Source organism: Sapajus apella, unplaced genomic scaffold (genome assembly GCF_009761245.1).
Source record: "Sapajus apella isolate SASKATOON/1434 unplaced genomic scaffold, GSC_monkey_1.0 scaffold186, whole genome shotgun sequence".
NCBI lineage: Eukaryota > Metazoa > Chordata > Mammalia > Primates > Cebidae > Sapajus > Sapajus apella.
Genome location: NW_022437126.1, coordinates 771,420 through 787,303, shown reverse-complemented (window position 1 = coordinate 787,303; position 15,884 = coordinate 771,420). Strand labels below are relative to the sequence as shown.

The 15,884-nt window shown below is 50.1% G+C and overlaps 1 protein-coding gene across 7 annotated transcripts in view; it reads left to right on the top strand.

Moving 5' to 3' along the window:
* The window catches only part of PLD2 (phospholipase D2), a 16,499-nt gene extending 3,760 nt beyond the window's left edge, over nucleotides 1-12,739 (top strand). For 5 of the 7 annotated variants that reach the window (XM_032268794.1, XM_032268795.1, XM_032268793.1 and 2 more), the window contains 16 exons: nucleotides 418-567; nucleotides 4,220-4,303; nucleotides 4,449-4,527; nucleotides 5,298-5,408; nucleotides 5,587-5,757; nucleotides 6,732-6,858; nucleotides 7,036-7,154; nucleotides 7,250-7,363; nucleotides 7,499-7,603; nucleotides 7,812-7,900; nucleotides 8,008-8,121; nucleotides 8,282-8,331; nucleotides 8,602-8,736; nucleotides 9,257-9,410; nucleotides 10,986-11,100; nucleotides 11,949-12,739. In XM_032268794.1, the coding sequence (XP_032124685.1) occupies nucleotides 418-567; nucleotides 4,220-4,303; nucleotides 4,449-4,527; nucleotides 5,298-5,408; nucleotides 5,587-5,757; nucleotides 6,732-6,858; nucleotides 7,036-7,154; nucleotides 7,250-7,363; nucleotides 7,499-7,603; nucleotides 7,812-7,900; nucleotides 8,008-8,121; nucleotides 8,282-8,331; nucleotides 8,602-8,736; nucleotides 9,257-9,410; nucleotides 10,986-11,100; nucleotides 11,949-12,173 (1,942 nt within the window). In that variant the 3' untranslated portion in view covers nucleotides 12,174-12,739. The remainder of the gene's footprint in view (nucleotides 1-417; nucleotides 568-4,219; nucleotides 4,304-4,448; nucleotides 4,528-5,297; nucleotides 5,409-5,586; nucleotides 5,758-6,731; nucleotides 6,859-7,035; nucleotides 7,155-7,249; nucleotides 7,364-7,498; nucleotides 7,604-7,811; nucleotides 7,901-8,007; nucleotides 8,122-8,281; nucleotides 8,332-8,601; nucleotides 8,737-9,256; nucleotides 9,411-10,985; nucleotides 11,101-11,948) is intronic. The other 2 variants (XM_032268798.1, XM_032268796.1) reach the window with 2 other exon arrangements.
* The last annotated feature ends 3,145 nt before the right edge of the window (nucleotides 12,740-15,884 follow it).

Below are 15,884 nucleotides of genomic sequence, written 5' to 3'. Positions count from 1 at the left end.
CCTGTAACCCCAGTACTTTGGGAGGCGGAGGCGGGTGGATCACCTGAGGTCAGGAGTTCAAGATCAGCCTGGTCAACATGGTAAAACCCCATCTCTACTTAACAAAAATTAGCCAGGCATGGTGGTGCATACCTGTAATCCCAGCTATTTGGGAGGCTAAGGCAGGAGAATCACTTGAAGCCAGGGTGGTAGTTTGTAGTGAGCCGAGATTGTGCCACTTCACTCCAGTCTGGGCGAAAGAGTGAAACTCTGTCTCAAAAACAAAATAAATAAATAAATAAGGCAGATCCATACAGGCCCTGTCCCTGTGGAGCTGTGATTAGGGACTAAGGGAGGAAGTGGGAAAGAAAGGAGAGGTCTCTGGGCAAGACCATAGGTATGGAGGGCGAGGATTTAGGGTCCATCTCATTGTTCCAGGTCCTTGATTCTCAAGTGCAGCAGCTACCGGCAGGCACGGTGGTGGGCCCAGGAGATCACTGAGCTGGCACAGGGCCCTGGAAGAGACTTCCTATATCTGCACCGGCACAACAGCTACGCCCCACCCCGGCCTGGGACCTTAGCCCGGTGGTGAGACGCTGACATCCTTTCTGAGCTTGTCTGTGGCCTTCTTGACCCCCTGGGTAGTCTCTGAGTCCTTCATCCTCTCTTTTATCTTCTCTGAACTCTTCCTACCTCAATGACCCACCTGGTGACTTTTTTAATTTTCCTGACCTTTGACGTCTTTTTTTTTTTTTTTTTTTTTGAGGAGTCTCGCTGTGTCGCCCGGCTGGAGTGCTGTGGCACAATCTCACCTCACTGCACCCTCCACCTCCTGGGTTCAAGCAATTCTCCTTCCTGCCTCAGCCTCACAAGTAGCTGGCACTACAGGCGTATGCCACCACGCCCAGCTAATTTTTGTATTTTTAGTAGAGACGGGGTTTCACCATGTTGGCCAGGATGGTCTCAATCATCTCTAGACCTTGTGATCCGCCTGCCTCAGCCTCCCAAAGTGTTAGGAATACAGGCATGAGCCACTGCGCCTGGCCGACCTTTGACATCTTTAACCACATTGATCTCTCTGATTTCATTCTGACCTTTCTGATCCCCAAACTCGATCATCTCTTCTGACCCTTGACCTCTCTAACCTCTTATAACCTTTTAAACCCCCCTCTACCACACTGACCCTCTCTTCTCTATGATCTTCTCAAATCTCTCTGATTTAGTCCTTCATTTAATAAACATTTTCTAAGCACCTACTAGGGCTGGCAGTAAGACACAGGCCCCTCTGGATTAGGGAAGTAGGTGCTCAACTAATGAAACAATGTATTCTTGCCATACTGGTGATAGATAGAAGGTAACGAGCACAGACAGTGGGTAGAAGGTAACAAGCACAGACCTAACCCAGCAGGGATATCAGGACGGGTTTCCAGGAGGTGATGACTCTGAAATAGTTTTGCTTTATTTAAATCAGAGACTGACATAATATTAATTTTGATTTGGTTTTGGTTTTGGTTTGAGACAGTGTCTTTCTCTGTCACCCAGGCTGGAGTGATCATGGCTCACTGCAGCCTCAACCTCCCAGACTCAAATGATCCTCATGCCTCAGCCTCCTGAGTAGCTGAGACTACAGGCACACGCCACCACTACTGGGCTCAAGGGATTCTCCTGCCTTGGCCTCCCCAAAGTGCTGGGATTACAGGGATGAGCCACAGTGTGTGGCAAAACCAATCCATAGTGGTGGAAATCAGATCAGTAGTTGCCTGTCGCAGGGTGTGGGAAAAAGATTGCTTGTTAAAGGGCACACAAGGGAACATTCCAGGAAGATAAAAATGTCCTATATTTTGATAGGACTGTTGATTGCATGGGAACATACACTTGCTGATCCTCACGGAACTGTACTAGATAAAGAAAGTGCAGAACAGTCCAGGCAGAGAAGACAGAAGTAGCTCCGGGTGTCTGGGAACCACCAGGACTTACTGTTACTGAGTGAGGAGGGGCAGTCAGAGAAGAGCCTGGGAGTCAGCAGTGCCTGATCTCCCAGGGTCTGGTCTGCTAATATCACAGGCAGAGGGCAGCCATGGAAGGAGTTTGTTTTTGGTTTTGTTTCTGTGTTTTGTTTTGTTTTGTTTTGTTGAGACGGAGTTTGGCTTTTGTCAAGCAGGCTGGAGTGCAATGGAGCAATCTCAGCTCGCCACAACCTCTGACTCTCAGGTTCAAGCGATTCTCCTGCCTCACCCTCCTGAGTAGCTGGGATTACAGGCTTGCCCCACCACGCCTGGCTAATTTTGTATTTTCAGTAGAGCTGGGTTTCTCCATGTTGGTCAGACTGGTTTCAAACTCCCAACCTCAGGTGATCCACCAACCTGGGCCTCCCAAAGTGCTGGGATTACAGGCATGAGCCATGGCACCCGGCTGGAATTTTTTTTTTTTTTTTTTTTTTTGAGATGGTGTCTCACTCTGTTGCCCAGGCTGGAGTGCAGTGGCCCCATCTCCACTCACTGCAGTCTCCGCCTCCCGGGTTCAAGCAATTCTCCTGCCTCAGCCTCCTGAGTAGTGGGGATTATAAGCATGCACCACCACGCTCAGCTAATTTTTGTATTTTTAGTAGAGATGGGGTTTCACCATGTTGGCCAGGCTGGTCATGAACTCCTGGCCTCAAGTGATCCACCCACCTTGACTTCCCAAAGTGCTGGGATTACAGGCGTGAGTCACCACGCCCGGCCTTCCTGCATATTTTCACATGTGCATGCACATGTTACTTTTGTTTCAACATAAATGACATCATGCACCCTCTTCTGTGATTCATTTTTTCACTTAATACATGTGTGAGAGATTAAACACTTAGGTTATTTCTTTTTTTTCACTCTTATAAACAATGTGATTAACACAGTCTTTGCCTAAGCATTGTATAGGATATATTCCTTTTTTTTTTTTTTTTTTTTTAACAAGAGCTAGTTACTTCCTGCTACTTTTAGAATATATTCCTAGAAATGTAATTACTATGTATATTTAATTATATTAAAGAGTATGTGCATTTAATATTTTGATACTGCCGGCTACTGGCAGTGCATCACGCCTGTAATCCCAGCGCTTTGGGAGTCCGAGGCGGGTAGATCACTGGAGTCAGGAGTTCAAGACCAGCCTGGCCAACATGGCAAAAACCCATCTCTACTAAAAACACAAAAATTAGCCTGTAATCTCAGTTACTTGGGAGGCTGAGATGGGAGAATTGCTTGAACCCAAGAGGCAGAGGCTGCAGTGAGCCAAGATTGCGTCATTGCACTCCAGCCTGGGTGACAGAGTAAGACATTGTCTCAGAAAGCTATATATATTTTACATGTATACAGTTATATATATATGTACATATATATAAAGCTATATAGAATATATATTTTTGATACTGCCAAATTGTTTCCTAAAAGTTATATTCCCAGTCTATGAGAATACCAATTTCCCTAGCATATTGAATAAAATATGCTGATATTGAATGTTACCAATTATTTTAATTATTACCAATCTAGTGGATTTTTTTAATGTAATTTTATTTTAATTTCTTTGTTTACTAGTGAAACTGAACATCATTTGCCATGATTGACCATTTTAATTTAGCTGTGAACTGTCAGTTCTTACTCTGCTCATTTTTCAGTTGGCTTATGTGACTTTTTCTTGTCGATTCACTGGTGTTCTTTATGTATGACGTATTAATCCTCCTATTCTTTAATTGATTAGGTTATTGTATCTTTTTCTTTTTTTTCTTTTTTTTTTTTTTTAATGGAGTCTCAGTTTGTCACTCAGGCTGGAGTGCAGCAGCATGATCTTCGCTCACCGCAACCTCCACCTCCTGGGTTCAAGCAATTCTCCAGTCTCAGACCCCTGAGTAGCTGGGATTACAGGTGCGTGCCAACTTGTCCAGCTAATTTTTGTAGTTTTTAGTAGAGACGGTTTCACCATGTTGGCCAGGCTGGTCTTGAACTCCTGACCTAGTGGTCTGCCTGCCTCAGCTTCCCAAAGTGCTGGGATTACAGGCGTGAAGCACCACACCTGGCCCATAATTTTTATTTGTATTTAGTGCACATGGGCAAACACTATTTTGATGTGTCTGATACCACCTGTGCTCTCTGATCGTTCCTGATCTTTGACCCTGCTGTCATCTCTGACCCACGACTGTCCTCCGGTCTTCACTCTCCAGAGCTTTCTGGCTTCTGACTCCTCTGACCTCCTTGGCTTGGCCTCCCCCCAGGTTTGTGAATGGGGCAGGTTACTTTGCTGCCGTGGCAGATGCCATCCTTCAAGCCCAAGAGGAGATTTTCATCACAGACTGGTGGTGAGTGGGAAAAGGCCCCAACAAGAGGGGGCAAGATAGAGAGCCTGGGGCAGATCAGCGTATGGGTCGGGGGAAGTAGCAGAAGGGGGGTGCAGCTGGTGGTCTGGGGCTTTGTTTGCCCCTAATCCACTGCCCTGAATCCCAGGTTGAGTCCTGAGGTTTACCTGAAGCGTCCAGCCCATTCAGATGACTGGAGACTGGACATTATGCTCAAGAGGAAGGCGGTGAGGAGTGCGGTCAGGCTGCAGGGGGAGGGGGTTGTCTGTGGGCGGAGGTTGATTAGCAGGGCTGCAGCATGGGAGAAGGTAGGGACTCTGAGCCTTCAGGGGAGGGAAATGTGCCCATCCTGGTTCAGCGCCTGTCAGACATCACCTCTGCCCTCTGTACTAAGGAGAACTGGCACCTTCCTCTTCATGCCTCCCTCCACCTGGCAGAGACTTCTTTCCCAGTACACATAATACTTTGTGTTATCTGGGGGTGTACATGTCTATCTCTTTCACTGGACTAGTTAATATCACTTGTTCCAGTACAAGGCACAGTACCTGCCATGGAAGGGGCATGTGTGGTGTTGATGGACAGGAAGAAGGATGCATGGATGATGGAGGGTGCGTGGGCAGGTGGATGGATAGAGGACAGGAAGGGCGATGGGTGGAAGGATATGAGTTGGAAAGGTGGAGGGATAGGAGGGTAGGAGAGTAGATGGATGAATGATAGATGGTAGATAAGAGGATGAGTAAATGCTTGGAAAGATGGATGGATGGATGGATGGATGGATAATGAAGGGTAGGTGGATAGATGTGTGGATGGTTGAGGGGGTGAGCACACAGATGACATTTAGTCTAAGTCTGCTGTAAGCAGCAAAGCAGGGTATATGTGGCAGAGCCTCCAGGATCTCCAGAGAAGCTGGAGGGACACACATAGAAAAGGTCTGGCAGTGTGGAAAGGGGCTGCTCCGGGAGAGGCACTAGGATCTGATTCCCCAACTCACCACCAGGAGGAGGGTGTCCGTGTGTCGGTTCTGCTGTTTAAGGAAGTGGAATTGGCCTTGGGCATCAACAGTGGCTATAGCAAGAGGGCACTGATGCTGCTGCATCACAACATAAAGGTGACTCAGCCTCAGAGACCCTCCCACATGGCAGCCCTCCTCCCTATACTGTCCCAGCCCCCAGTGCTCTGTTCCCTGCAAGTCTGTCTCATCTTTGCATCTTTTCTCTCTCCCTCCCAGTACTTCCTGTTTTCCTCCACCTAAACCCACCCTCATGAACTCTCTATACCTGCTCCAGGTGATGCGTCACCCAAACCAAGTGACGTTGTGGGCCCATCATGAGAAGCTCCTGGTGGTGGACCAAGTGGTAGCATTCCTGGGGGGGCTGGACCTTGCCTATGGCCGCTGGGATGACCTGCACTACCGACTGACTGACCTTGGAGACTCCTCTGAGTCAGCTGCCTCCCAGGTAATTCCCCCCAACAGGCCTTCCCGAGCACCCCCAAACTCAGATAAGCTCAATCCACATCCTTTCCCAGCTCCAACCTTACCCCCTCAGTCATTCTAGGCCCTGTCCACCTCAGGGTTTCTTAGACTTTGTGGGACCCCCTCAAGAACCCACTTTGAAAGTATTGTAACCAGCCCAGTGCCATGGCTCACATCTGTAATCCCAGCACTTTGGGAGGCCAAGGCGGATTACATGAGGCCTGGAGTTCAAGACCAGCCTGACCAACATGGTGAAACCCCTTCTCTACTAAAATTACAAAAAATTAGCCAAGCATGGTGGTGGATGCCTGTCATGAGCTACTCGGGAGGCTGAGGCAGGAGAATACCTTGAACCTGGGAGGTGGAGGTTGCAGTGAGCTGAGATCGTGCCATTGCACTCCGGCTTGTGTGAAAGAGCAAGACTCCATCTCCAAAAAAAAAAAAGGCTGGGCGTGGTAGTGCATGCCTATAACCCAGGCACTTTGGGAGGCCAAGGAGGGTGGATCACAAGGTCAAGAGATCAAGACCATCCTGGTCAACGTGGTGAAACCCCGTCTCTACTAAAAATACAAAAATTAGCCAGGTGTGGTGGTATGCACCTGTAGTCCCAGCTACTCAGGTGGCTGAGGCAGGAGAATCGCTTGTACCCAGGAGATGGAGGTTGCAGTGAGCTGAGATTGCACCACTGCACTACAGCCTGGTGACAGAGCAAGACTCTGTCTCAAACAAACAAAAGAAAGTGCTGTAACCCAGTCCTTTCCCCATTTTCACTAACCCCGACCCCATTCCTCTAAGAGTGTCAAAGGTGGCTGGGGAGGAGGGCTGGGGAATGAGACCCTCTGTTTCATTCTTCCTCTGGGTCTCTCTCACTCTTGCGGTGTTCCTCTCTTTGGCCCTGGCTCTGTACAGCCCCCATGACTTCCCCTTGCCCGTCGCTTGGGTGTGTTCCTCCTACAGCCTCCCACCCCGTGCCCAGACTCATCAGCCACCCCAGACCTCTCTCATAACCAATTCTTCTGGCTGGGCAAGGACTACAGCAATCTTATCACCAAGGACTGGGTGCAGCTGGACCGGCCTTTTGAAGGTGAAGCCCCCACCCACCAAAGTCCCAGAGAGCTGAGAGCAGGGTCAGAAGCTGGGGCTGGTACTGAGAATGGGATGAAGGGGTCAAAAGTGGTACAGCCATCCCTCTGGCAGCCTCCTCCTCCCTGCCCCAAGTGTCCCCAAGAATCCAGCCCTGACGTCTCCCTGGACCCCCCAGATTTCATCAACAGGGAGACGACACCTCGGATGCCATGGCGGGATGTTGGGGTGGTCGTCCATGGCCTACCTGCACGGGACCTCGCCCGGCACTTCATCCAGCGCTGGAATTTCACCAAGGTGCTCGTTCCCTCCGGTAGGGGCTAGAGGGAGGGAGGGAGGGAACCAGGGGCAGCTTGTCACCTCCTGCTGACTCTGCCATCTCTCCACTTCAGACCACCAAGGCCAAGTACAAGATTCCCACATACCCCTACCTGCTTCCCAAGTCTACCTGCACTGCCAACCAGCTCCCCTTCACACTCCCAGGGGGGCAGTGCACCACTGTGCAGGTGAGGCCCCCCACTTCAGCCAGCACCCCCTCCACCTCCTTCAGCCCAACACCCCAACCCACTCTCCCTGGTGTGAGAGCCCCCCACACTCTCCTCTCCTGGGGTTAGGAAGCAGTCGCATTCACCATTCCCTAGGTCTTGCGGTCGGTGGACCGCTGGTCAGCAGGGACTCTGGAGAACTCCATCCTCAATGCCTACCTGCACACCATCAGGGAGAGCCGGCACTTCCTCTACATTGAGGTCTGACTGGGAGGAGGGTGGGGAGAGTACGGAAGGGGAGGCCCAGGAGAGAGACCAGGGGAATCAGTGGAGTCAGTCACGAGGGCTGGTGGAGCTGCGCCTAGAACAGAAGCAGACGCCTGGAGCCTGGGAGTGGAGACCAGGGCTGGAGGCCGAGGACAGGGCCAGGGGCCAGGCTGATGATGTCTGTCTCTGGTTCTTGCCCCAGAATCAGTTCTTCATTAGCTGCTCAGATGGGCGGACAGTTCTGAACAAGGTGGGCGATGAGATTGTGGACAGAATCCTAAAGGCCCACAAGTAAGGTGGACTGTCAGGAAGGTGGGGACTGTGGGTGTGGTTTGAGCCCAGTTGAAGGGGGTGGGGTTTTAGGGACTAGTCACACCTTTGACTCCATCCCTTCTCAGACAGGGGCAGTGTTTCCGAGTCTACGTGCTTTTGCCCTTACTCCCTGGCTTCCAGGGTGACATCTCCACAGGTGGTGGCAACTCTATCCAGGCCATTCTGCACTTTACTTACAGGTGACCCCCCAGGCAGACCCCACCTCTCAATGGCCCCATCCCACCTGTGTCCCCCTCTTGATTCTGTCCTGATCCCTTTCTGCTGGAGCTTAAAGGAGGCCCCCCTCTCCTGACCTCCCTCTGCCAGCCTCCACTTCTCTCCCCTTTTCTTTTATCTCAGGACCCTGTGTCGTGGGGAATATTCAATCCTGCATCGCCTCAAAGCAGCCAGTGAGTGCTGGGGTCTAGAGGCACAAGCCCTGGACCCCTGGGAGAGAGAGTTGGGGCACTGGAGGCCTGGGGGTGGGAGGGGAGGCTGTCATTCCTGTGTGCCTCTGAGGTTATACAGACCATAGCTGGCCTTTCACCACAGGGAGAAGTAGCTAGACCAGACTCTAGCTACTCTCCCTAGAGTGAGAGGAGGTGGGACAGGGCCATGTCTGTACACAGAGCAAGCTCTCCCCTCACTTCCCCTCCTCTCACCCCCTCTCTTATATGCAGTGGGAACAGCATGGCGGGACTATATTTCCATCTGTGGGCTTCGTACACATGGAGAGCTGGGCGGACACCCAGTCTCAGAGCTCATCTACATCCACAGCAAGATGCTCATCGCAGATGACCAGACGGTCATCATAGGTCAGTGCTGGATCTGGGCCCCTGGCAGGGAGAGGGTGTGGGGACAGGCAAAGAGATGAGAGGATGGGGTGACAGAGACTGCAGCTAAGGCTCATGTAGGGGTGGGTGGAGGATCCAAGAAGAATTTGTGTGTGTGTGTTCTGGCCGGGCACACCTGTAATCCCAGCACTTTGGGAGGCCGAGTCAGGCAGATCACAAGGTCAAGAGATTGAGACCTGCCTGACCAACATGGTGAAACCCCATCTCTACTAAAAATAAAAAAATTAGCTGGGCGTGGTGGCACACACCTGTAATCCCAGCTACTTTGGAGGCTGAGGTGGGAGAATCGCTTGGACCCGGGAGGCAGAGATTACAGTGAGCCGAGATCACGCCACTGCACTCCAGCCTGGTGACAGGCAAACTACCTCAAAAATAAAAATAAAAAGAAGGTGTGTGCAGGCCAGTGCTTTGGTTGACGGGATAGGGTACTTGGCGGAGTGCCCCGGACCCAAGCAGACAGTGTGCCCCACATCCACCCCAGGTTCTGCAAACATCAATGACCGGAGCTTGCTGGGGAAGCGGGACAGTGAGCTGGCCGTGCTGATCGAGGACACAGAGACAGAACCATCCCTCATGAATGGGGCAGAGTATCAGGCGGGCAGGTTTGCCTTGAGTTTGCGGAAGCACTGCTTCAGGTAGAGCTGGGGCGGGGTGCCACAAGGTGGGAGGGAGATGGGGGCATCTGCCTTTTGAGCAGGACAAGAGGCAGCACTGCTTAGGTATTCCCGGAGCCAGAGGTAGAACCAGTGCTGAATTCCCAATAGGCAAGACTAATCAGTTTAGAGTATCTGCAAAGCGTGAACACCAAAAAAGTGAGAAAAAAAAAATAGTTTAAAAGTAATTTTTCATGCCGGGCGTGGTGGCTCAAGCCTGTAATCCCAGCACTTTGGGAGGCCGAGGCGGGTGGATCACGAGGTCAAGAGATCGAGACCATCCTGGTCAACGTGGTGAAACCCCATCTCTACTAAAAATACAAAAAATTAGCTGGGCATGTTAGTGCGTGCCTGTAATCCCAGCTACTCAGGAGGCTGAGGCAGGAGAATTGCCTGAACCCGGGAGGCGGAGGTTGCGGTGAGCCGAGATCGTGCCATTGCACTCCAGCCTGGGTAACAAGAGCGAAACTCTGTCTCAAAAAAAAAAAAAAAAAAAAAAAGTAATTTTTCTTACAGGTTCTGAGGATTGGGAAAAAAACTGGAAAATAAAAGAAAATTTAAGTAAAAATAATTTTTTAAAGCATCAAGGTAGTCATCAAAGTAGAGACAACTCAGAACTCCGTTGGCTTCTTTTATACTTATTTTACTATTTTATATTGCATTTATCTTTTTGGATTTATTTCGTTTTTGTTTCTTCGTTTTCAGATGGGGTCTTGCTCTGTGCAGTGGGGTGACCACAGCTCACTGCAGCCTTGACTTCCTGGGCTCAAGTGATCCTCCTACCTCAGTCTCCCAAGTAGCTGGGACTACAGGCACACGCCACCACACCTGGCTAATTTTTGTATTTTTTGTAGTGATGGGGTTTTGCCATATTGCCCAGGCTGGTCTTGAATTCCTGAGCTCAGGCAATCCACCGCCCTTATCCTCCCAAAGTGCTGGGAATACAGGTGTGAGCCACATGCCCAGCCAATTTTGAATTACCTGAGTAAGGGCCAGGCAAGATGGCTCACACCTGTAATCACAGCACTTTGGGAAACTGAGGCGGATGGATCACCTGAAGTCAGGAGTTCGAGACCAGCTGACCAACATGGAGAAACCTCATCTCTACTAAAATTACAAAATTAGCCAGGCAAGGTGGCATATGGCTGTAATCCCAGTTACTCAGGAGGCCGAGGCAGGAGAATCACTTGAACCTAGGAGGCAGAGGTTTCAGTGAGCCAAGATTGCGCCATTGCACTTCAGCCGGGGCAACAAGAGCAAAACTCCATCTCAAAAAAACCACACACACACAAAAATTACCCGGGCATGGCGGTGCACGCCCCTGTAGTCTCAGCTACTCAGGAGGCTGAGGCAGGAGAATCGCTTGAACCTGGGAGGTGAAGGTTGCGGTGAGCTGAGACTGTGCCACTGTACTCCAGCCTGGGCAACAGAGCAAGACTCCATCTCAAAAAAATAATAAAGAAAGAAAGAACCTGAGTAGGGACAATGTAACTTTTCTGATACTCGGGTTCTCTAAAGGTCTTAATCTGGCCCTGCTGGGACCCCTTTCTCCTGTAGTGTGATTCTTGGAGCAAATGCCCGGCCAGACTTGGATCTCCGAGACCCCATCTGTGATGACTTCTTCCAGTTGTGGCAAGAGACAGCTGAGAGCAATGCCAATATCTATGAGCAGGTGGGAACTTGGGAGGGTAGGGGGAGAGTGGCCTGGGGAAATTTACAGATTATCCTGCTCAGGGTAGGATGGAGAGAAGCCCCATCACACAATCATTCTTAGAAGGGGGATGAGGGCCTGGGGCATTTGCTATCAAAAGATTTAGTGGTCCTGGCTGGACATGGTGGCTCACGCCTGTAATCCCAGCACTTTGGGAGGCCAAGGCAGGTGGATCACCTGAGGTCAGGAGATTGAGACCAGCCTGGCCAATATGGTGAAACCCTGTCTCTACTAAAAATACAAAAAAATTAGCTGGGTGTGGCTGGGAGGCTGAAGCAGTTCAATTGCTTGAACGCGGGAGGCAAAGATTTTAGTTATCCGAGATCTTGCCATTACACTACAGCCTGGGCAACAAGAGCGAAATTCCCCCCAAAAAAAAAAAAAAACAAAGTATAGGCTGGGTGCAGTGGCGCATGCCTGTAATCCCAGCACTTTGGGAGGCCGAGGTGGGCAGATCACAACATCAGGAGATCGAGACCATCCTGGCTAACATGCTGAAACCCCATCTCTACTAAAAACACAAAAAAGCCAGACATGGTGGCAGGTGCCTGGAAGGCTAAGGCAGGAGAATCAAGTGATTCATTTGAACCTGGGAGGCAGAGATTGCAGTGAGCGCAGTTGACGTCATTGCACACCAGCCTGGGCAACAAGAGTGAAACTCTGCCTCAAAAAAAAAAAAAAAGAGTTAGTAGCCCAGGGTCAATGAGAGTGAGGAAAGATGGTATGGGTGAAGAGGTCTAGCCTAGTTGGACTCAGATTGTTGGGAGAGTCTCCCCAAGCCTTACTGGGATCCATGCCTCTGCCCACAGATCTTCCGCTGCCTGCCATCCAATGCCACGCGTTCCCTGCGGACACTCCGGGAGTACGTGGCTGTGGAGCCCCTGGCCACGGTCAGTCCACCCTTGGCTCTGTCTGAGCTCACTCAGGTCCAGGGTCACCTGGTCCACTTCCCACTCAAGTTCCTAGAGGATGAATCTTTGCTGCCCCCACTGGGTAGCAAGGAGGGCATGATCCCCCTGGAAGTGTGGACATAGTTGAGGTCCCTGTTGGGAAGAGGTCACCAGCTTCTGTGCCCCACTAGGTCAGGCTCCCTGCCCTTTAACCCCAAGGACTGAGGGCAGTGCCCTTTGAGATCTGGGGAGGCAGGCATTCCTGTAGGGGACTAGAGATGTCACCGAGGACCCTTACTTGAGAAACAGCTGAAGAGGGCACTCCCAACCTTGGGCTAGGGAGGCAGGAGAGAGTTGCAGAGAAGCTCACCCTCCCTACTGCCCAGTGCAAACCACTTCTACATGCTGCAGAGGAGAAGCACAACTCCTGCCAGGGTGAACAGGTTCAAGCCTCTTATTCCAGGAGAAGAGGGCTCTGCCCAGGCCTTAGTATCCATTCTTCCCTTCTCCTCCTGCCCTTGAACCCCCTCCCTGTCCCAGGGCCTCTCCCAGCCCAGTGCTGCCAAGGTGGAGGGAAGGAGAAAGCCACTTCTGGCTGCAGCCCCCACCCAGGGAAGGAAGGAGGCACATTAACTCCCTCCACTAGCCTGCTCACAGACACTTTGTATCTGTTCAATAAGCATTTCAAAAATAAAGGTGTAGAAAAGGTTCATGCGTCCTTCTTGGAGGAACGAAGTTCTTGTTCCAGCCTCCCATTCCTGCCTACATGGGGCACCAGTCCCCTTCACCCCTCCACCTTATCTCCATCCTACTCCTTCCTCTCCTTCCTTCCTTCCTTCCTTTCTCTCTCTCTCTCTCTCTCGACAGAGTCTTGCTCTGTCGCCCAGGCTGGAATGCAATGGTGCAATTTCAGCTCACTGCAACCTCTACCTCCCAGGTTCAAGCAATTCTCCTGCCTCAGCCTCCCGAGTAGCTGGGATTACAGGCACCTGCCACTACACCCGGCTAATTTTTTGTATTTTTAATAGAGATGCGGTTTCTACAGTTGGTCAGGCTGGTCTTGAATTCCTGACCTCAGGTGATCTGCCTGCCTAGGCCTCCCAAACTGCTGGGATTACAGGCGTGAGCCACCACACCTGGCCCCCACCCTACTCCTTTCTTCCTCTTCTGTCTCCACCTCTGTTCTACTCATCTGTGGCTTCAGGAGCTCAGTCACCTGGCTCCTTAGAGGAGAAGCTGTTGACACAGTGCTGCCTGGGTAGAAGGATGGGCAGGGCCCAACCAGGGCACCTGGAGACCTATGGAGCTGCTGTCACAACTGCAGGTGAAGGAGATGCACCGAGAAGGACCTGGAGAGGCTGCCTCTTGTTCCAGCAACAGCCCTGGTAGAGGCTTAATGAAGCTCCCCTTTGGGAGTCGTTGAGGATGTAGGATTGAGGTCAGGAAGAACTGGACCCAAATCCTAGACTCCTCAATGTGAAGCTAGGTGACCTTGTCAAGTCATATCACTTCTCTGGGCCTCAGCGGTCCCAGCTGGGAAATGGGAATAATACTTACCTAACTTGCTGTCAAGACTCAATCATTGACTTAAATATCTTTTGAGTTCCTGCTATTTGCCAGCTCTGTTCTAGACTCACAGATGTGAGTACAACAAAGTCCTCACCCTTACGGCATTTCTGTTCTGGAGCCTCATTGTCCCATACAGTAGCCACTGGCCACCTTTAACTATTTTTTATTATTACTATTTGTTTTTTTTTTTTTTTTTTTTTTTTTTGAGAAAGAGTCTCGCTCTGTCACCCTGGCTGGAGTGCAGTGGCGCAATCTCGGCTCAGTGTAACCTCTGCCTCCTGGGTTCAAGTGATTGTCCTGCCTCAGCCTCCCGAGTAGCTGGGACTACAGGCACGTGCCACCACACCCAGCTAATTTTTGTATATTTAGTAGAGATGGGGTTTTGCCTAGTTGGCCAGGCTGGTCTCTAACTCTTAACCTCAGGTGATCCACCCTGAGGTGGATAAGTTAAATTAAATTAATTTCAATTTAATTCAATTAAATTGAAATAGCACCCAGCCTATTTCAATTTAAGTGAATTAGAATTGAAAATTTAGTTCAAGCACAGTGGCTCATGCCTATAATCCCAACACTTTGGGAGGCCAAGGTGGTTAGATCACCTGAGGTCAGGAATTAGAGACCAGCCTGGCCAACGTGGTGAACCCCATTTCTACTAAAAATACAAAAATTATCCGGTCATGGTAGCAGGTGCCTGTAATCCCAGCTACTTGGGAGATTGAGGCACAAGAATTGCTTGAACCCAGGAGGTGAAGGTTGTAGTGAGCCGAGATGGTGCCACTGCACTCCAGCCTGGGTAACAAAGCAAAACTTTCTCTCAAAAAAAAAAAAAAAAAAAAAAAAAAAATCAGTCCCTTGCACTAGCTGCATTTCAAGTTCTCAGTAGCCACTTGTTACTAGTAACTAACATACTGGACAGTGCAAGTATAGACCATTTCCACTGCACAGAGTTCTACTGGCCGACCCTGCTCCAGAGGGAGGAGGTGGAATACATGCCCCGTCTATGGAATTTTATTGCACATACCAAATTCAGAATGGTTACCTTCCAGGAGAGGTATACAGAGAGAATGTCACTGGTAACAATGGTAACTTTTTTTGAGGTGTGGGGGAGAGCAGACAGTCTTGTTCTGTCTCCCAGTCTGGAGTGCAATGACACAATCATAGCTTACTGCAGCGTTGAACTCCTGGATTCAAGAGATCCTCCTGCCTCAGCCTTCTGAATAGATAGGACTACAAGCATGTGCCACCACACTTGGCTAATGGTTTTATTTTTTGAAGAGGTGGGTCTTGCTATGTTGCCCAGGTTGGTCTTGAACTCCTGGCCTCAAGTGATCTTCCCCCCTCAGCCCCCTAAAGTGCTGAGATTGCAGGCATGAGTCACAGCACCTGGCCCCTTTTATTTTATTTTATTTATTTATTTTTTGAGAATCTTGCTCTTTTGCCCAGGCTGGAGTGCAGCGGCTCAATCTCAGCTCACTGCAAACTCCATCTCTTGGGTTCAAGCAATTCTCCTGTCTCAGCCTCCTGAGTAGCCGGAACTACAAGCACACGCCACCACACCTAGCTAATTTTTGTATTTTTAGTAGAGATGGGGTTTTACCATATTGGTCAGGCTGGTCTCAAACTCCTGACCTCAGGTGATCCACCCGCCTCAGCCTCCCAAAGTGTTGGGATTACAGGCATGAGCCACAGCACCTGGCCCTTTTCTTATACTGAGTGTATATAAAAGCTGGACATGGTGGCTAGAGCCTGTAATCCCAGCTACTCAGAAGGCTAAGGCAGAGAACTAGGAGTTCAAGCCCAGCCTGGATAACATAGCAAGACCCCCATGTCTAAAAATTTCTTAATTAGTCTGGGCACAGGGGCTCACACCTGTAATCCCAGCACTTTGGGAGGCAGAGGTGGGCAGATCACCTGAGGTCAGGAGTTCGAGACCAGCCTGATCAAGCTAGAGAAATCTCATCTCTACAAAAATATAAAATTAGCCAGGCATGGTGGCGTATGCCTGTAATCCCAGCTATTTGGGAGACTGAGGTAGGAGAATCACTTGAACCTGGGAGGTGGAGGTTGGAGTGAGCTGAGATCGTGCCATTGCACTCCAGCCTGGGCAACAAGAGCAAAACTTTGTTGCAAAAAAAGAAAAAAAATTCTTCTTTTTCTTCTTTTGTACTGCTTTCTTGCAGAGCATGGCTAACTCATGGGCAGCGTGCCTAGAGTCAGCCAAAAAAAAAAAAAATTCTTAATTAAAAAAATGTAAACATATATATTCATGACTTTTTGAATGTCTGA